We start from the raw sequence: 21,916 nt of genomic DNA on the forward strand, positions 1-21,916 counted from the left end.
CGGCCTGCCCTGAGCCCCTGCGGGTCCAATCACTTTAAAGGACATTATCCCCGCACTTTGATTGGCCCAATAGGCTGCCTGTCACTTGACAGGAAACTTGACAGGTAGCCTATTGGGAAAAGGACGGGGGGGGGGGTTGCACATCCCTAAAAACATGCTGCAATTGACTGGTTAATCGCTCAGGCATGCACCACCTCTATTAGGCTGAAAATGCATGCCCTGCGTTCAAAACAAATGCTACATTTATTAAGGTATGGAGGAACTTTGGCTTCCACTATAGTTTGCATGCAAAGTAATATATACTGGACACTTGCACCACGGTAAGGTAAACCTCCGGGCAAGTGGCCTAACCTAAGATATAAACAACATATGTATAACCCTGGGAGCAGCTAAGCAAAAATGTGTAACTTACATTTTAATGGACAGCGAGGAGAGGGCCAGCGCATACCACAAAAGGCTGCATCTGAAATGACCAACAGCTCACATGTGCAGCACCTCTAATAAGCTATCTGCACACTTCACATTCTAATCAGATGCAAAACATATGCATAACTACTATTACTTACCATGCAAACAGGAAACTCAGGAGTATGGTCTGGGAGCAGCTAACCTGGCAGCCTAGTGGACAAATCAAAGTGCGGGGATAATGTCCTTTAAAGAGACTCTGTAACAAAAGAAAAAGTTCCCCCGGGGGTACTCACCTCGGGAGGGGGAAGCCTCAGGGTCCCAATGAGACTTCCCCCACCCCTGTAGCTGCAGGCAATACAGAGCTGGCTCCCCTGAAGCGTCCCGCAATCCTCGCTCGACAAGCTTGACAAGGCTTGATATATTTACCATGCCTGGCTCCAGCGGGGACGCTGTTGCGGCTCTCCGCACAGAGATAGGCGGAAATAGCCGATCTCTGTCGGGTCCACTCTACTACGCAGGTGGAGGAGACTTGCGCCTGCGCAGTATGAGTGAACCGAAAGAGATCAGCTATTTCTGCCTATCTCTGAGCGAACAGCCTGTGCTGGAGCCGGGAAGGTAAATATTTACATCTATTCGGAGGGGCACAGCGAGACCGATGTGGGACACAGGAGAACTGGGGAAGCCTTTATCGGATCCGGTGGCTTCCCCCACCCTAGGTGAGTACCCCTTCCCCAGGGGAACTTTTTTTAGTTACAGGTTTTCTTTAAAGTGATTGGACCCGCAGGGGCTCAGGGGAGGACGAGTGGAGCTCTTGTCATTGCCAATTAGCAGGAATAAGCTCGTAGCGCTCGCAATGCTACTCTGATAAGGCTTGTTAACTCTGATAAGGCATGCCATTTGTCTTAGTGAATCAAGCCCTCATGTGTGTGTTTCCTACAGATGGATCCAGTAACAAAAACCCACCAGAGAGATGTACAGGTCCTCTTTATTCCTGGGATTGTCCACAGGAAGATACCACCATCCCCCACCATAATCAGGTAGATGCAACTGAAGTGTCTCTGAACTCTATCACATTATCTTCTATTCAGTTTTAGTTTACTATTTCTGATGTGTGAAATGTGCTGTCTTCTATGATTCTATGATTTTTTGGGTTTAGGCTGAAGAACTGGCCGATATAAATGTCGAGATTAAAGAAGAAGAAGAGGAGACCGAAGTGACGGGTGGCCGGCAGTGTATGGAGGAGGGGGACATGATGGTGACCAGTGAATTAGGAATGCCAGTTTCAGGTGAAGAAATAACCTTACCTGACCTATTCTATGCTGACACTGAGATCCTCTCCATTCCCTCATTAGTTATAAGCTGCTTGCCATTAGTATGAGTTGTCCTTTAGGCCCCTTGCAGACTGTGTTGCACCGCAGTACTCTGCCCCGCCACAAGGGGCATGCAAGTCTATGGAAACTTGCACAGTTCACGTGATGTGGAGCAACGAAAGTGTCCAAATCGCTGCAATGCTGATTCAAAGGCAGCAGCGCGTTACCCCATGAACCACGCATGCCACATTTGTGTTTATACAAGGAGTATGTCACTAACCAGAGGACGGCCTATGCATATGACTCTGTCACCACACCATGGCGCAGGGTCATATGAAGCCTTATTTCTGCTTTGCGATTGGGTGTGCGCAACACATCACATCACATATCCAATGTAAAACTGGCCTTAGTCTTTTTTGAGCATCGTGTGCAGCAAAAGCGCTCTGCCCAAATCATCATACAGTTATTTAGCTTGAAACTTGTGTTCCTTGTATAATTGTCTAGATGATAATTATACAATTTTACACAGTGTACTTTGTGAGCGTGATCAAGCATCACTTCCTGTTTGGCTGTGAGCCAGAAGGGTATTACTGCATACTAACGCAGTAAACCCCGAAGGGCAGTTTTTTGCGGTGCGGTGCAGCCCCGCACCTTGCCAATCCGCATACTGAAACCAGCCTTAAAACCGTAACCAAGAATTAAACTTCATCCCAGTCAGTAGCTTATACCCCTTTTTACATGATAAATCTTTTTCTTTTCACAAACGGCTCATCAGGACCATGGTTCGGAGCCTTGTTGGTCGGAGCCTTGTTGCATTGTGGGAAATAACAGCTGTTTACAGCTGCCAAAAATACAAGCAGCATCTCCATCCACTGACATCAATTGCCAGCAGTAAAAATGTCACCATGTGATAAATGTCAGAATGTGAATCAGGGAGAGGAAAGATTGGCCAATCAAAACTAGATGTGTGTACCAGACTTAAAGGAATACTTAAGTGACTACCTAGGGCCTCTCGCAGCCCCCTGGAGTCGTACTGTGCCCACGACGTCCTCCCGATCGCCTCCAGCCAGCAGCGGCAACCCCCGTAAAGTTGGCCCGTCACTGCCAGTCGCCCTCTACTGCGCATGCTTGGCCCTGGGGAGTGCACACCCTAGTTGCTCTCTTGCAAGCATTTTGCACATGTGCAGTATGCGAAAAAATGCTACTTTCTATGCTGTGGAAGTGCGATTAGGGTGTGCGCGGCTCAGAGCTGCACATGCGCAGTAGCATGAAACTGGCGGCGACGGGACAGCTTTGTGGGGTGCCTCTATTTTGCTATTTCTCCCGTTTATCACAAAACTTAAATTCTGTTCCTGTCACAATTTATGGCGATGATATTTGGTTCTGAAATAAAGGTGGGTTTTTGCTACAGTGTGTACTTTTCACTTTGAACTGAGAAAATAAAAATGTATTTAATGGTAAAAATTAGGGAGAAAATGAATCTAATTGGCTCAGGCAATGTATATTCCCTATCACCAATGAGTGCTGCAGCAGATGCCGGGTGTGTTCACAGGAGCGTACCTACTCAACAGGACAAATACAGGTCCTTCTCAAAAAATTAGCCTATTGTGATAAAGTTCATTTTCTGTAATGTACTGATAAACATTAGACTTTCATATATTTTAGATTCATTACACACAACTTAAGTAGTTCAAGCCTTTTTTTGTTTTAATATTGATGATTTTGGCATACAGCTCATGAAAACCCAAAATTCCTATCTCAAAAAATTACCATATCATGAAAAGGTTCTCTAAACGAGCTATTAACCTAATCATCTGAATCAACTAATTAACTCTAAACACCTGCAACAGATTCCTGAGGCTTTTAAAAACTCCCAGCCTGGTTCATTACTCAAAACCGCAATCATGGGTAAGACTGCCAACCTCCTGCTGTCCAGAAGGCCATCACTGACACCCTCAAGCTAGAGGGTAAGACACAGAAAGAAATTTCTGAACGAATAGGCTGTTCCCAGAGTGCTGTATCGAGGTACCTCAGTGGGAAGTCTGTGGGAAGGAAAAAGTGTGGCAGAAAACGCCGCACAACGAGAAGAGGTGACCGGACCCTGAGGAAGGTTGTGGAGAAGGACCAATTCCAGTCCTTGGGGGACCTGCGGATGCAGTGGACTGAGTCTGGAGTAGAAACATCCAGAGCCACCGTGTACAGGCGTGTGCAGAAAATGGGATACAGGTACCGCATTCCCCAGGTCAAGCCACTTTTGAACCAGAAACAGCGGCAGAAGCGCCTGACCTGGGCTACAAAGAAGCAGCACTGGACTGTTGCTCAGTGGTCCAATGTACTTTTTTTCGGATGAAAGCAACTTTTGCATGTCATTTGGAAATCAAGGTGCCAGAGTCTGGAGGAAGACTGGGGAGAGGGAAATGCCAAAATGCCTGAAGTCCAGTGCCAAGTACCCACAGTCAGTGATGGTCTGGGGTGCCATGTCAGCTGCTGGTGTTGGTCCACTGTGTTTTATCAAGGGCAGGGTCAATGCAGCTAGCTATCAGGAGATTTTGGAGCACTTCATGCTTCCATCTGCTGAAAAGCTTTATGGAGATGAAGATTTCATTTTTCAGCATGAACTGGCACCTGCTCACAGTGCCAAAACCAATGGTAAATGGTTTACTGACCATGGTATTACTGTGATCAATGGGCCTGCCAACTCTCCTGACCTGAACCCCATAGAGAATCTGTGGGATATTGTGAAGAGAAAGTAGAGAGACGCAAGACCCAACACTGGATGAGCTTAAGGCCGCTATCGAAGCATCCTGGGCCTCCATAACACCTGATCAGTGCCACAGGCTGATTGCCTCCATGCCACGCCGCATTGAAGCAGTCATTTATGCAAAAGGATTCCTGACCAAGTATTGAGTTTATAACTGAACATAATTATTTGAAGGTTGACTTTTTTTGTTTTAAAAACACTTTTCTTTTATTGGTCGGATGAAATATGCTAACTTTTTGAGATAGGAATTTTGGGTTTTCATGAGCTGTATGCCAAAATCATCAATATTAAAACAATAAAAGGCTTGAACTACTTCAGTTGTGTGTATTTGAATCTAAAATATATGAAAGTCTAATGTTTATCAGTACATTACAGAAAATAATGAACTTTATCACAATATGCTAATTTTTTGAGAAGGACCTGTATATATGCATCCTCATGGCTTGCATGTAGTCATGTACAGTGTTCTCCATAGAATTTTTTTTTCAGCTGGGTGGCATAAAATAGTAGCTGGATGGGGGATGGGGTGCAGGGGCAGTGCTTCTTTGTGCGACTCTACTTACAGCATAGCAGGAGGATGGGGAGGTGAGCCGACGATAGCCAGGTGCTCACCAAAATTACCCGGGTGGAGCATCCAGAAAAACACTGATGTAGGATGTAGATATACTGTAGCAAAAACACAAAGGCTTTCATAAGGTGTCCTCATTTTTCCTATGTTTTCCCAGCAGGCGAACACAATGTCGGGTACCCATCGGAGGGACATTTTATCCCATCATTTTACTTCGACACCTCTGAAGACTATAACATCGCCCCACAGTGGTCTCCAGGAGGAAATACACATTACAGAGATCACAATGTGGAAGGATCACCAGATCCCTCTAATCCTGGGGAATCTTCCAACCAATCACATTCTATGACAGATCCACTTCACTCTACCAGTAAAATTAGACATGGAGCTGACAAAAGGTTCTCGTGTTCTAATTGCGATAAATGTTTTAAGTCTAAATCATTTCTCCTTATACACCAAAGAACTCACACAGGCGAGCGTCCTTTTTCTTGTGCAGAGTGTGGGAAAACTTTCATTAGAAAGTGTCATCTTGTCACACACCAGAGAAGCCACACAGGGGAGCGGCCATTTTCTTGTTCGGAGTGTGGGAAATCCTTCACTATGAAGTCTCACCTTTTCATACACCAGAGATGCCACACAGGTGAGCGTCCATTTCCATGTTTACAGTGTGGAAAAGGTTTTTCCAGAAAATCTGACCTTTCCCTGCACCAGAGAATTCACACAGGTGAGCGTCCTTTTTCTTGCTCAGAGTGTGGGAAATGTTTCACTTTGAAGTCTCATCTTCTTATACACCAGAGAAGTCACACAGGCGAGTGTCCTTTTTCCTGTTCAGAGTGTGGCAAAAGTTTCAGTATGAAGTCTCACCTTACTACACATCAGAGAGTTCACACAGGTGAGCGCCCTTTTTCTTGTTCAGAGTGTGGGAAACGGTTCTCTATAAAATCTAACCTTCTTATACACCAGAGAATTCACACAGGCGAGCGACCCTATTCATGTTCTCATTGTGGAAAAAGTTTTCCAGAGAAAGGTAACTTTGTCCGTCACCAGAAAATTCACACAGGTGAGCGCCCCTTTACATGTTCAGAGTGTGGAAAACATTTTACTAAGAAATCTCACCTTCTCACACACCAGAGAGTTCACACGGGCGAGCGTCCTTTCACATGCTCAGAATGTGGGAGGAGTTTCACTGAGAAAAAGAACCTTTTTCGACACCAAAAATCGCACACAGATGAAAAACCTTTTTTTGATTCCTAATGTTGGAAATAATTTTGCAAGAACTTTTTAGTCTTTTTTTTTTTTTTTTTGGGTCATTAGAGATGGTCGGTGAGATGCTAATAATTTTGAGTTGATGCAAATAGTATGCTAATGTAATGAAAATGTTTACAGCTTGGCATGGGACCAATCAGAATCAGCAGGAAGTCTGGGTTTGATTCGCCGTATTCCATCTGGATATAGTCCATGATATATCTTACATGAGAGTTTGAATTATTTGCATGTTACCAACCGTCTTCAGTCTAGTTCCAGGCTGCATAAGTTTGCATACAGTTTCCATTTAGGAGGAAATGCCCAGAGTGTGGGAAAGCTGTATTGAAGAAGTGGGACCTTCTTACACACCAGGGAGGTATGTCCAGAGTGTGGGAAAGCTGTAGAAGAAGTGGAACCTTACACACCAGGGAGGTATGTCCAGTGTGGGAAAGCTGAATTGAAGAAGTGGGAACTTACACACCAGGGAGGTATGTCCGGAGTGTGGGAAAGCTATATTGACGAAGTGGGACCTCCTTACACACTAGGGAGGTATGTCCTGAGTGTGGGAAAGCTGTATTGAAGAAGTGGGACCTTCTTACACACCATGGAGGTATGTCCAGAGTGTGGGAAAGCTATATTGAAGAAGTGGAACCTTCTTAACACACCAGGGAGGTATGTCCAGAGTGTGGGAAAGCTGTATTGAAGAAGTGGGACCTTCTTACACACCAGGGAGTTCCCACAAGCAAGTTTGCTAATGTTTTTTTTGTGTGTTTGTGGCCTAAAGTGCTGATATCACAACATGCACACCCACAAATGCTGGTAACGTTTCATATATTTTCAGCGCTGGATGAACTGCAGACATGTTGGTAAAAATACTAAACCAGCAACTACCATCTCCTGTAAGGTATTACATACCGTCTGCTGAAAAGAATATCTGTGACTCCATACCTCTAAAGACACAGGTGTGATAACAGCAGTCTAGGTACACAGAGGAAGAAGGCAGCAGGAGGTAATACTGGAAGCCCCAGACTTTGGAGACTGCTGCTGTCACATCCCCATATACATATTGTCACTACTAGGGGGAGTATCTGCCCATCTGTTTGGGATGGAACTGGGGGATAGAGACCACTTGGGTTCCCTATTGGAAATCTGTAAACTCTCTGAAACTAGAGGTTAAAGGGGAACTGAAGAGAGAGGTATATGGAGGCTGTCCTGTTTATTTCCTTTTAATCAATACCAGTTGCCTGGCAGCCCTGCTGGTCTATTTCTCTGCAGTAGTATCTGATTAAAACCAGAAACAAGCATGCAGCTAGTCTTGTCAGATCAGACTTATAAGTCTGAACCACTGAAACACCTGATCTGCTGCATGCTTGTTCAGGGGCTATGGCTAATAGTATTAGAGGCAGAGGATCAGCAGGGCTGCCAGGCAACTGGTATTGTCTAAAAGGAAATAAACATGACAGCCTCCATATACCTCTCTCTTCAGTTCCCCTTTAAGTTGTGTAATCCAAGCTGCCTTTCCTACACAGGAAGTGATGTCTGTGAGTGCAGAATTTACAGTAGATCTGTATTTTTGGAGTGATATTTTACAGGCTGACCTCTTCTGTCACTAGAAAAACCAGATAGGAGGAGGAGCCGCAAAAAGACTGCTCCTCCCACAAGCTAGAGGTGGAGTGTGGTGGGTGGAGGGATTTGCTGCATTTGTGCCTTCCCGCCCTTTCTTTGTGTTCCCTCCCATCTTGTCATATTAATCCATTTGTTTTGATATTAGCAGTTTCTGGTGTTCCCGCCCCTCACTGTGCCCAGCCAATCAGTCAGGAGACTCGGCTCTTGTTATGTTAGAGACCTGCATGCTATGGCAGTAAAGTTCTGCTTACAAACTCATTAGTTAGGCCAGCAAGAAGGTGCTTTAAGTTTTGAGATATTTATATGTACTATTTCATCTTTTTTGTTAATACAGAAATGTCATATTCCCAGGATGAAAACACAATAAATAAATTATACACACATATTATGTATGCATTGATTATGTGGTTAACTTTGTGCAACATGTGAATTTTTACATACCACTAATAACTAGTCACCCCAGTTACTGTGTCTACAATGAACGCTTCCTATCACAACTTAGAACATCGCAAAAGCAATATTTGGTTTTACTTCAAAAAACACTCATTTACTTTCTGTGTGCTTTGGCCACATGATTATTATGTGTACAGGAGGCTGCTGACACATTCTGGGACAGCAATCCAGTATCAACAGATGGAGAAGTTCTCTCCCAGAATGCATCTGACTCCTGTTTCCTGTAGGAATAATCATGTGACTGCAGCCCAGGAAAAAATTGTATTAAAGGGTAACTGAAGGGTTAAAATTGAATACTTAACCCAGTAGAGGGAAGCTCAGGATAGTCCAGAGGCTTCCTCCATCCTCCTCACCAACATAATGCAATGCTGGGACCCTCTTCATCAAGGTTTTGTTGAATATGTACACGCATCTGTGCTCCTGTCCCATCCACACTCTTCAGATCCTCCTCCACAACACCGCTGGTTGCCGGGACCCTCATTTTCTACAGCCATGTTCCTGTCCAAGCATGAGCATGGCTGTGCTGCTGCAAGTACACTTCGTCCCTGCACAGTAGCTTGGAGCTGATTGTGCATGACTGTTTCCTCCATGCTTCTGCACAGGCGTGAGCTGTTACATGGACAGAACCACTGCCTTGAAGCAGAAGAGAGTCCCGGCGGCCAGCAGTGGGGTAGGGTAGAATCAAAGAAGCATCTGGATTATCTATTCCTCTTTTGAGGTGTATATATAACCTTTTATTTAAAAAAAAAAACACCTCAAAAGTTTGCTTTGAGTAAAAGAAATCACAGATTAAAAGAAATTGTGTATCCACAGAATATTTTCCAAATGTATCCACTAGGGTGAAAGATACTATAGATAGTATGTCTACAATCTATGGTCTGCACTCCCTGTAGCATAAAATGTGCAGTACTAAACATCCCAGATAGCCTGCCTCTAACTGAGAGTGTACTGGCTCCTCCCAGGGTGGCGGTTCTAAATGAGAGTGTACTGGCTCCTCCCAGGGTGGCACCTCTAACTGAGAGTGTACTGACTCCTCCCAGGGTAGAGGCTCTAAATGAGTGCACTGGCTCCTCCCAGGGTGGTGCTTCTAAATGAGTGTACTGGCTCATCCCAGGGTGAAGCAACTAAATGTGTACTGGCTCCTCCCAGGGTGGTGCCTCTAAATGAGTGTACTGGCTCCTCCCAGGGTGATGGCTCTAAGTGAAAGTGTACTGGCTCCTTTCAGGGTGGACCCACTAAATAAGAGTGTACTGGCTTCTCCCAGGAGAATGTGCTGGCTCTTCCCAGGGTGGTGGCTCTACGTGAGAGTGTACTGGCTCCTCCCAGGGTGGCGGCTTTAAGTGAGTGTACTAGCTTCTCCTATGGTGGGCGGTGCCTCAATGTGAGAGTGTACTGGCTCCTCCCAGGGTGGTGCTTCTAAGTGGGAGTGTTTGTATTGGCTCCTCCCAGGGTGGTGCCTCTAAGTAAGAGTGTACTTGCTCCTCCCAGGGTGTTTCCTCTAAGCGAGAGTGTACTGGCTCCTCCCAATGAGTTTACTGGCTTCTCCCATGGTGGGCGGTGCCTCAAAGTGAGAGTGTACTGGCTTCTCCCAGGGTGGTGCCACTAAGTGGGAGTGTTTGTATTGGCTCCTCCCAGGGTGGTGCCTCTAAGTAAGAGTGTACAAGCTCCTTCCAGGGTGTTGCCTCTAAGTGAGCGTATACTGGCTCCTCCCAAGCTGGCACCTCTAAGTGAGAGTATACTGGCTCCTTCCAGGGTGGTGGCTCTAAATTAGTGTACCGGCTTCTCCTATGGTGGGCTGCACCTCAAAGTGAAGTTGTACTGGCTTCTCCCAGGGTGATGCCTCTAAGTGAGAGTGTATTGGCTCTTCCCAGGGTGGTGTCTCTAAGTGAGAGTGTACTGGCTCCTTCCAGGGTGGTGTCTCTAAGTGAGAGTGTATTGGCTCTTCCCCTGAAATAGCGTATGACAGAATTACCCCCACCTACACCTTTGTGTCTTGTAGTAAGTTTGAAACTGCCACCTTGAGCACAGGGCCCTCGTGGAAAAAAAAAAGAAAAACTTGGTGGCGCCCTGATGGACTTGTAGAATTACTGTTTCTAGTAAGTGTAACTGGCATATTATCCTATCATCCTCTGGGGCCGTCTCCCTACATAAGAAACAAGCAAGGAAAACTTGACACAATACTGTCCCACCCTAAGGTCGTTAGGGTGGGACATTATTATGGTACTTTCTTAACAAGCGTCCCACTGAACCTGCCCTGAGCCCAGCAGGTCCAGTAGCTTCAAAGTACGAGATTCCTGCACTGTGATTTGGCCCTGTAGGCCGGATCAGCTTATTTGGGCACACGGCTCTGGGAGCCGCCTCGGAGTTTATTCATCAGTTGGCTCTCACCGCGCCGAACTGAGTGGCGCTGAAATAACATGCACCCCCTGTAGGCTGCTTGTCACTTGAAAGGTGAAAGTTTGGTGAATTTTAGCTTCAAAACTGTATGAGTGACAGCGATTAGTAAATTAGCTAAATATTGATTGGCTGTTTTCAGCTCTGACCACTTTTGGACGTCCCTTAAAACTCACATTTTTATTCTGAATATTATCAAAAATAGGTGGTCCAAGTTTGGTGAGTATACCTTCACACTGGAAAGTGTAATGGTTAAGGGCTCTGCCTCTGACACGGGAGACCTGGGTTCGAATCTCGGCTCTGCCTGTTCAGTAAGCCGGCACCTATTCAGTAGGAGACCTTGGGCAAGTCTCCCCAACACTGCTCCTGCCTATAGAGCGCGTCCTAGTGGCTGCAGCTCTGGCGCTTTGAGTCCGCCAGGAGAAAAGCGCGATATAAATGTTCTGTGTTTGTCTGTGTTTGTTCAAACTCATATTCGTAGCAGCGATAAGAAATTAGCTAAATTATGATTGGCTGTGTTTTTTGTTTTTTTTTTTGCTCTGCCCACTTTTGGGCACCCCCCCCCCCCCCCCCAAAAAAAATTGCATTTTAAAGCGGACCGGAACTCCTGCACAGGAGGCAAGGAGAACAAAGAGAAATGGACCCTGTGCTGTGTTTATAGAGAACAGCCTGTCTATTTATCTCTTCCCAGCAAGTAATGAGCTAGTGTAATTTGAGCTTTCACCTGTCTGCCGACTCTGCTGAATTCTGAGCAAATATGTAAACAGGAGGTTAGCCCTTTCTGTGCTCCCAGGAAATAACCGCTCTGAAAAATCTCAGGAGTTCTATAAGCTGTATCAAGGAAATGTTTTTCTTTAATTGTTATTATGCTGTTGCTTATCTTTAAGAGCAGAGAGGAAGTTCCAAGTTCAGGTCCGCTTTAACTCACAGGAAAGACTGCAACGAGGCAAAGAACTGTGGCAAGTTTGATGCTTGTACCCATAAAACTATAGGAGCAGCACGGAAGGTAATACATTCACACAACTGCCAGCTTGGCAAGTATTATAAATTATCATTATAGACTAGGCAATTAGGTCTGTATCAAAAACAGGCGCTAGAAGCAGCGACAACTTCTCCACGCCTGTGCACACGGCACCTGACATGCATGCAGCCCATGGATGCTGGTCCCAGGTCTTTTATAAAGTAGGATACGTTCCTTATCAGATTTAAATCAATAGCCTGCCAAATCTGACTTATCCTGTGAAAAGTCCCTGTTCTACAGAAAGAACTGCCTAGCCTAATTATTTCAAGTCTCTATGTCCAATCTTTATAGTACAGCACTTCCCTTATGAATTGCACAGAAGTACAAGCAGGAAGTTAGGAAGTTACAGGAAAGGGTGGGCCATACGGGCAGGAAGTTAGAGGTGTAGTAGTGGGAGGAAGTAAAAGAGAAGACATTCCTGGAACTGGCAGGAGATGAGGTAAAACATTTGCTCTGAGTCCCCCAAGAGAAAAGCACAATGTTGTGTGTCTAGTAGTGCATGCACGTTCTAAACGAGACACAGCTGCACACAAGGCTATGTATGGCATGCAGTTTGTAAACACCAATGATAATGCACACTACGCTGTAGCAGACTTCTACATACCATGCCACTGCACACCAGGCACCACTGCATACAGATTTGCACACAGTGTCACTGCAGTCGGGCAAGCAATACACAACAAAATAAAATAACAATACTAATAAAAGGAATATCCCAGTCATTCCTTTCTAATAGCCAGCATTCATTTACACACTGATGTCAGACCGCAGTACGTGAGCTCATATCTACTCAGAGAGCCCAACTTTCAAAAACCAAACACACATACAAGGGGAGGAAATGGTTAAATGTACAGCCAGAAGAGGGGTGGAGCCTGCAGACAGGAAGTTCTGGTTATAATCAGACGAGAGGAGGCTGCTGGTGGCAGCGGAGGTTAGATACAGGTTTCAGGCAGGTGAGGCGGGTCTCCGTCTGGGTAAGATGGGGGAGGTGGGAGAAGAAGGTCCGTGCCGAGTGCCTAGGTGACCCACCCCTGTAGTCGCGATCCATCCACCTCACAGGCGTCCCGGTGTAGTGAAAATTTTTGCTACCTATCATATTTTGCAACTTGCCATAGAGGACAGTGTATGACTGTGTAGGCGTGGCTCCTCTCTGTTAACACGCCTGTAATTCTCTGTTAAACGCCTGTTAACACGCCTGTAAAAGTCAATGGCTAGGTTGCACTTTCTGATCGCTATACGTATAAATAAGTGCAACCGGTTGCAAAATCTGATAAAGTTGCAAAAAATTTCACCACACCGGTTCATGGCAACAGGATCACAAAGCCTCTACTGCAGGAAGATGGGTTGCGACCCTAGCTGGAGTTGAATCCACCCGCCCCTCCCCCCCCCTCCATTGGGGGGTAGGGGGACTTCTGCCTAAATATACTGCGGGGGAGGGGCTACCTCTGGCTAACTAATACTGGGGGGTTATCTCTGTCTAGGTAGGTGTCTGACTATACTGGAGAGTATGCATTGATTTGCTAGTACTGAGGTCTACCTATATAGGGGTTAAAGCCAATGGGTACTGATTTAAAAAAAAAAAAAAAAAGTCATATACTCACCTAAGGAGAGGGAATGCTCGGTCCTAATGAGCCTTTCCTCGCCCGGTGGATCCTCCGTTCAAATCCCCCGCCGTGGGAGACTTCGGAAGTTTTCGGGAGCACTCGGGCTCCCGAAGATGGGCTGCTCCATACTATGCTCGCGCGAGTGCGTCACTGAGGGCGCTCGATTTCTTGGTTTTTAATCGAAACCGCGATTCCTTAGAAGACGATCTTGGGATCGTCAGTTTTTTGCAAATCGCGGTTTCGCCTGCCCGAGTGCCCGTACGGCTCTGCCCACCCGAATGCATTCATCTGAATGCGGAGGGCGGATCCACAGCGTGCCGCCCTGTCATACATAAGATTGCCACTGATTGGGCAGAAGAAGCTGCGTGCTGTACGCGGTAGGCGGAGATGTCATCAATAAAGTTTGAACAGCCTGAAGAAAGACTCGGCGGCTGCAGAGATAGAAGGGCTCTAGGAACTGAAAAGCCCTTCATCTTGCGGAATTCACCGTGCGGTCTGCTGTTAACTCGCCCGAGAGGACGTGCTCCTCTAAAAGCATTAAAAGAGCCCCCCGCTGTGGTGAATTTGTTACAGTCCACGGCTTCGGCACAAGGCGGAGGGTGCTTTTATGCCCTCTGGGACGCAATCCGTAGTTTGGAACAGGTGACCCCATAACAGAGAGTGTGCCATTGCTGGTTTGTCATTAAAATGTGGTACTTAAGCACACAAACACATGGGGGGGGGGGGGGAGCGAGAAACAAACAGAGGCAGCGCAGTTGACAATCAGAGCATCAACTGTGAGTGTATGAGGGTGGCAGAGCCTAGTAGTGGTGGGGTCTGTGTGAGACACTGGGTGTGCAGCAGCAAAGAAAGAAAGAAAGATATAGATATATATATATATATATATATATATATATATATATATATATATATATATATATATATATATATATATATATATATATATGCATTCTTTTCTCTGTCACACACCCAGTGAAAAAAAAAATCGTGAAGAAAATCGAAATTGCAATTTCTGAGACAAAAATCGCAATTTCAATTTTTCTCTAAAATCGTGCAGCCCTAGAGGGCGCTCGCGCGAGTGCGTCTCAGAGGGCGCTCGCGCATGCGCAGTGTGGAACTGCCCATCTTCGGGAGCCCAAGTGCTCCTGAAGAATTCCGAAACCTCCCTTCGGCGGCGGAAGTGGCAGTATTTGACCGAACTGGTCGAATACTGCTACGGGGGATCTTGAGCGGGGCCGGGCATCGGGAGAGGAGAGGGAAGTCTCATTAGGACCAAGCCTTCCCTCTCCTTAGGTGAGGATCTGACTTTATTTTTAAAAGGGTACCCATTCACTTTAAAGAGACACTGAAGCGAAAAAAAATATATGATATAATGAATTGGTTGTGTACTATGAATAATTACTAGAAGTTTAGCAGCAAAGAAAATATTCTCATATTTTTATTTTCAGGTATATAGTGTTTTTTCTAACATTGCATCATTCTATAATATGTCCAGATTACACAACACTCAGCATTCAAAATGATTCTTTCAGAGCAGTCTGTGAACTAATGACCTCTCCTCTGGCAGAGAAAAAGTAAATAGTTCAATAACACTTGAGATAATGAAAGTCAGATAACAGCCCTCTCCATGACTTTGAAAGTAGCAGAGCTTAATTGCTTTTTTTGCATAGAGATAACAATTGAAGTTTCTTAACTCTTCCTGTACTGGAAACAATTAGATTGATGAATCTGATCTTAATGTTTTATTTCTTAGCTGTACTACACATACAAATCATAATATCATAATTTTTTTTTCGCTTCAGTGTCTCTTTAAGTACCTCTAGCCACCTATATTTATAGGTCCTTCTGGCTACTACTATGGGCGCTGCCGAAATGCGCACGGCAGCGTGCATAGTCTGAAAAAGCCCTGAAGGATACCTGGGAGCTGCACTGGCTACCTATACTGCAAGTTTCCGTAAAGCTTCATACACACGCTCATCTAAACTTGACCGTGGTGGACTATAATGACTGATATGGGTGAGTACTGGGAGTGACCAGTGTTCAGCTTTTACATCTGATGCATGACGACTGCTAAAAATACAGCATAATGGCTCTTTACCAATCCCCAATGCCTAACCACGCACCACTGCATTGCTCCCCCAGCAATGGAAATTCGCTCTGTCACCACTGCCGCATGGCAGCAGACGCATTGCTAGTCAGGAGGCTGATGGCACATCTGTACAGCGGTGTCAATGCTCTTACGTCTGGCAGGGATTAGTACATGATCCTTTGAGAGACAGAGGTTCAAAGATCACCCCCCCATGTGGGCTTAATACTAAGAGGTTCATCTGGCTATGCTGGGGGACCAAAAAATATTGAGGGCTACCTATACTGCAAGCTGCCTCTGAAATCCATGCAGAACTCTCTCAGGCATCCTAAGAAATCAATAGATCGTGCAGATTCCTTCTAAAACTGTTGTAAAAAGGGAGGAGTTAGAAAGGTCTTTCACACAGTGCAGTGTGTGAGGTAAATTGCTGTTACTGAGGTAACCAATACATCTGCTGTATTGATAGCAGCAGGCTCTTACTCAGGAATTCAGCAGGGGGAGGAGCCCTTCATAAATCATGCCTAGTCTGCCCTGCTGCACTATCTGGAGAACTGCTACGAAGCACTTCTTAATCTGCAGCTCGTTAGGAATGGATTAGCACCCTAAACTGCAGCTATTATGTAGGATTTAGGAATGTTCTTATTACCATGCAGAACAGTTCCCACTGTTGGTTAGAACAGTTTTAGAAAAAAAAAACTGTCGGTAATGCTTTGATAAATCTGGCCCTGAGAATATTATATACTGCTAATCTCTTCCTTGTAGTTAGTGCTCTTTTTAGTCATTGAACTTTTTTTTCTAAATCCTGTTCTTGGATCTCGGCACAGGGTTGCTTCCAGCAGTCTAGAAAAAACGTGTCCTTCCTCCGGTTTCCATTGTAGATGCATGAGCTGGCAGGTCACATGATACTGGCCAGAATACTTGTTGGAATGCCTCTATTCAGTGTGACTGGTGATAGACTGCTTCTGCTATGTGCGGCCAGTACAGGGTGATAGGTGGTGAGGGCCATGTCTCTGCAGTGACTCTGCAGTGTTTTATTAATAAGTATAAAACTTGGTAAATGACCACTTCATAAGTGGTTCCTAAATAAGCGTCACCAGAATAGTGACCTGAGCCTCCTCCTCTGTATCTTCAAGTCAGGGCAGAAAAGTGTGTGGCTTCCTGTTCTAAGATTTGTCCACCTATTCCTAATTATCCTTCTATAGGGAAAGGCCTTACCAATAAATCACATGACCACATCACTGAGGATGGGGGACTGGAGTCACATGACTGAGAGGATATTAGACCTCACCCTGGAGATCATCCAACTGGTGACCGGAGAGGTGAGGAGAATTCTGGGAATGTGGAGAGGAGTGTCCTGAAGCACATATTTAAAAGGGAAGATCGAGAGCCCAAAGTAATGTAATAACTCAAGGGGTATGATGGATGAGACCATTACAACACAACACCTGGGTATTCACAAGTAAAGGTAGCCATACACTGGTCGATTTGCCATCAGATTCGACGAACAGATAGATCCCTCTCTGACCGAATCTGATCAGAGAGGGATCGTATGGCTGCCTTTACTGCAAACGGATTGTGAATCGATTTCAGCCTGAAATCGATTCACCATCTGCTGAGCTGCCGCCTGTCGCTGCATACATTACCTGAAGCCTGGTTCCGGGCATCTTCTCCGCATCAGGGCTGTGGAGTCGGAGTCGGGGCAATTTTGGGCACCCGGAGTCGGAGTCGTTGATTTCATAAACTGAGGAGTCGGAATCGGATGATTTTTGGACAAAATCCACAGCCCTGTTAAGTATTAGACTAGGGAGTCGGAGTCGAGGAGTCGGAGTCGGGGCAATTTTGGGCACCCGGAGTTGGAGTCGGAGTCGTGGTTTCATAAACTGAGGAGTCGGAGTTGGAGTCGGAAGATTTTTGTACCGACTCCACAGCCCTGCTCCGCATCATGGCATCAGCGTATAACTTTCTGTCACTCCAGTGACAGCGGAAGTTCAAATAGAGCGCCCTCTATTTCTACTTCCGCTGTCACTGCAGTGACACAGGAAGTTATACACGGATGCCAGATGCGGAAGGTGATGCGGAGAAGATGCCGGGAGCCAGCTTCAGGTAATGTATACCTGCGTCGATCGTACGCCGCTAGCGATGCGCTCCCTACCCGCGGGCGATCGACGGTACAGATCTATTTCGGGACGAAATAGATCGAAGTTTAGCGTGAACGTTGTGACAGCAGATTCGATCCCAGTGATCGAATCTGCTGTCGATCAGCGGGTAATCGGCCTAGTGTATGGCCAGCTTTAGTGTTGCCAAATCGGCATTTCGTGGGTTAACTCAGCCACCTCTTCAGGTATACAATAAGCCTAATGGCCGCAAGTATCAAGACCTTGGAGTCGTTTACTTTGCCCATTAGGCTCATTATAAACCTGATGAAGTGGTAGTATTAGCCCATGAAACGCGCTGTGAGCTCAATAAACTTTTGTCGCTAGTCTAGTTTATGGGACCCAGCAGGAAACCTCATAGGGAACTGTCCTCCAATCACAGCACCCTCTAACAGCACAACAAGCATTGTGATTGGCCAAATAGTGTGGGTATAGTTTACTACAACCTACTGGAAACCTAGAAGTTCAAGAGGGTGCTGTCCACCCAATCACGTTTGCTGAATTCCCCTATGAGGTTTCTTGCTGGGTCCCCTAAACTAGACTAGTGCCAAAGTTTTCGTCTTATTACGACTATTGTGGTTCCTTGGAATCAAGTTCACTCTTTCTTCCGTTTTACATTGTTTTTAATTATTTTATATTTTACCACCTTCTTACCTAGTTAGGATTTTGGGATGGTTATATGGCTTCACTCTAATCTCTACTATTAAAACACATCTCACTGTACAGAGGTAAAGAGGTTTCTGGGAATGACTGTTGTTGTATGTGTTTATACAGAATTATAAAATAGTGAAGGAGATATCTGGTGAGCCACTGACACCCAGCAGCCATTGCCATGGACCATCCACCATCACAGAGCGGCCACCTCATTCCCTGATATCTGAGAGAGAGAACGTGAAGAAGATTGTAGAAGTCATCAACAAAATGATGGAGCTGTTAACAAGAGAGGTGAGCAGTGCTGAGAATTATGGGATATCATCAATAACAACAGTTTATTCATTGTAATGTTTTAATAGGTTTTCTTCTATGGTTTTGTGGGTTTAGGCTGAAGAACTGATGGATTTTAAACTTGAAGTTAAAGAAGAAAAGGAGGAAGACCTAGAAGAAGACACAGAAGTGACGGGTGGCCGGCAGTGTGTGGAGAAGGGGGACATGATGGTGACCAGTGAATTAGGAATGTCTGTTTCAGGTGAAGAAATAACCTAACCTGACCTATTGTAGACAGATACTGAAGTAGTCTTATTTTGCTTCTTAGTTTTAAGTTGCTGTGTGTGCACTTATAGCATCAAAACTGGTTAAGTGAGTATGTATAACCTGCACTAACAAATACTGGTATAAGATTAACTTTCAAGAGTTATTCCCTTGGTCATATCAGCTGTATTAGTACCGGACCATATCAGATTCTAGACACTGTGTACCATCTCCATTCCTCAGTATAACATCATAGTACCAACAAATGAGGAGGAGATAATGTACACCATATGAAAGGTCCATCCCCATTCCTCAGTAAAACATCATAGCACCAACAAATGAGGCGATACTGTACACCATATGAAAGGCCCATCTCCATTCCTCAGTATAACATCATAGCACCAACAAATGAGGAGGAGATACTGTACACCATATGAGAGGCCCATCTCCATTCCTCAGTATAACATCATAGCACCAACACATGAGGAGGAGATACTGTACACCATATGAAAGGCCCATCTCCATTCCTCACTATAACATCATAATACCAACAAATGAGGGGGAGATACTGTACACCATATGAAAGGCCTATCTCCATTCCTCAGTATAACATCATAGCTCCAACAAATGAGGAGGAGATACTGTACACCATATGAAAGGCCCATCTCCATTCCTCAGTATAACATCATAGTACCAACAAATGAGGAGGAGATACCGTACACCATATGCAGGCCCATCTCCATTCCTCAGTATAACATCATAATACCAACAAATGAGGGGGAGATACTGTACACCATATGAAAGGCCCATCTCCATTTTTCAGTATAACATCATAGTACCAACAAATGAGGAGGAGATACTGTACACCATATGAAAGGCCCATCTCCATTCCTCAGTATAACATCATAGCACCAACAAATGAGGAGGAGATACTGTACACCATATGAGAGGCCCATCTCCATTCCTCAGTATAACATCATAGTGCCAACAAATGAGGAGGAGATACTGTACACCATATGAGAGGCCCATCTCCATTCCTCAGTATAACATCATAGCACCAACACATGAGGAGGATATACTGTACACCATATGAAAGGCCCATCTCCATTCCTCACTATAACATCATAATACCAACAAATGAGGGGGAGATACTGTACACCATATGAAAGGCCTATCTCCATTCCTCAGTATAACATCATAGCTCCAACAAATGAGGAGGAGATACTGTACACCATATGAAAGGCCCATCTCCATTCCTCAGTATAACATCATAGTACCAACAAATGAGGAGGAGATACCGTACACCATATGCAGGCCCATCTCCATTCCTCAGTATAACATCATAATACCAACAAATGAGGGGGAGATACTGTACACCATATGAAAGGCCCATCTCCATTTTTCAGTATAACATCATAGTACCAACAAATGAGGAGGAGATACTGTACACCATATGAAAGACCCATCTCCATTCCTCAGTATAACATCATAGTACCAACAAATGAGGAGGAGATACTGTACACCATATGAAAGGTCCATCTCCATTACTCAGTATGGTTTGGTGCACACATAGCAGAAAACGCTAGCGTTGCGTAAATCGCGCTTTTGTCGCTAATGGAAGTCTATGGGCCGCAGGAAAAAACGCGTATGCATTTTGCAAAACACTGGTTCTGTTGCATAATATGCAGGATGGCTGCCAAAACGCACATAATGAAAGTCAATGGGAAAGCAATAATATGCGTATTTATATGCGTTTTTTGCTTAAATTGTTTACTGATGCATTTTTGCTTCCTGTTGTCTTCCTAGGAATTTGCATAAAATGCAATGTGTTAGTGAACCACAAACACGTAAAAACGCATGCAATACACATCAAAAACGCAAATGCAACAAAAACGCACAAAAAACACATGCCGTAAAACGCTACCTTTCATGCTATGTCATATGTGAACCCAGCCTATAACATCAGAGAGCCAACAAATGAGGAGACAATCTACACCTGACTGACTCCAGATAGCAATCAGATAAATCCCTGGATTAACACCGTCAAGAATTTGCCGAGGATGTCCTTCAATGCAAGGAAAATATCAAAACCGTCTTTCAGTACAGATATAGAATTTGTCACAATTACTTCTTGTGGTAGAATATTCCACATTGTAACCACTCTTACTGTAAAGAGCCCTTTCTGAAATAAATGATAAACCTTTTTTTTCCCTCCATATTCAGATCATGACACCTTGTCCTATTTACAGGCCTATGAAAAGCTTATCTGCCAAACTCATGTATTGCTTTCTTTATTATATATATATATATATATATATATATATATATATATATATATATATATATATATATATATATATATATATATATATATATATATTATTGTTTTAATCAGGTTAACACTTAGGCTCCCTGCACACTGCAAATCCGTTTTCTGATTCCGTCTCCAATTCCGATTTTCAATTCCGCTTAACGGATCAAAAACGCAGCATGCAGTAAAGATTAATAATCTGAATCGGAGGTAAAAACGATTAAAAAGCGGAATCGGAAATGCATGCAGTGTGCAAGAGGCCTTAGGCATCCTTTAACACCCCCCCCCCCCATCCCCCAAGCTAAGTAAGCCCAGTTACTCCAACCTTCCTTGGTAAGTGAGACCTTCCATCCCTCCTTCTTTGTATTTGTACCTGTTCTAGTATGTTAAACACCTCACCCCACAGGCTGTTTTACCCTTCCCGCCAAGAGCCATTTTCACCTTTCAGCACTACTCCCATTCATTTGGCCACCATTTTAATGCGGCTTGCGCAGTATGTCCAATCCACGTCCTTGTACAGTAGTCTGGATGAGAGCACACGGGTTGGGAACACAGGAGCTTGGGGAGAATGAACATGCTGCTGAGTTGGCGGCACTAACAGGGTGTTATGCTGTGCAATGGCATGGCACATGAGTGACCGGCCTCAGCACCATTGCCAACACATGACCGTTTGAGCTTCACCCCCAAACTGACGCACTTTGCTCCTTTGTAGGGGAGCCGCTACTGGATCGGATCGAGCACAGTGTCCCACTAAGTGGATCAAAGTGACGTACGAAGTCCGCTACTTT

General features: G+C 44.9%; 1 protein-coding gene and 1 pseudogene across 3 annotated transcripts in view; both read left to right on the forward strand.

Annotated features, from left to right (window-relative positions):
- LOC137535800 (zinc finger protein 850-like) overlaps window positions 1–7,706 on the forward strand; it is a 41,043-nt pseudogene extending 33,337 nt beyond the window's left edge.
- LOC137534975 (zinc finger protein 585A-like) overlaps window positions 1–21,916 on the forward strand; it is a 109,544-nt gene that overhangs the window by 78,852 nt on the left and 8,776 nt on the right. Inside the window, exons 1-4 of one of the 3 annotated variants that reach the window (XM_068256727.1) lie at window positions 13,129–13,267; window positions 16,679–16,795; window positions 18,404–18,574; window positions 18,671–18,815. The exons of 1 other annotated variant lie outside the window; for it this stretch is intronic. In XM_068256727.1, the coding sequence (XP_068112828.1) occupies window positions 16,703–16,795; window positions 18,404–18,574; window positions 18,671–18,815 (409 nt within the window). In that variant the 5' untranslated portion in view covers window positions 13,129–13,267; window positions 16,679–16,702. Of the gene's footprint in view, window positions 1–13,128; window positions 13,268–16,678; window positions 16,796–18,403; window positions 18,575–18,642; window positions 18,816–21,916 lie in introns of those variants that run through there. One more of the 3 variants, XM_068256729.1, reaches the window with a different exon arrangement.

The sequence above is a fragment of the Hyperolius riggenbachi genome, chromosome 10 (genome assembly GCF_040937935.1).
Source record: "Hyperolius riggenbachi isolate aHypRig1 chromosome 10, aHypRig1.pri, whole genome shotgun sequence".
In the NCBI taxonomy this organism is placed as follows: Eukaryota; Metazoa; Chordata; class Amphibia; order Anura; family Hyperoliidae; genus Hyperolius; species Hyperolius riggenbachi.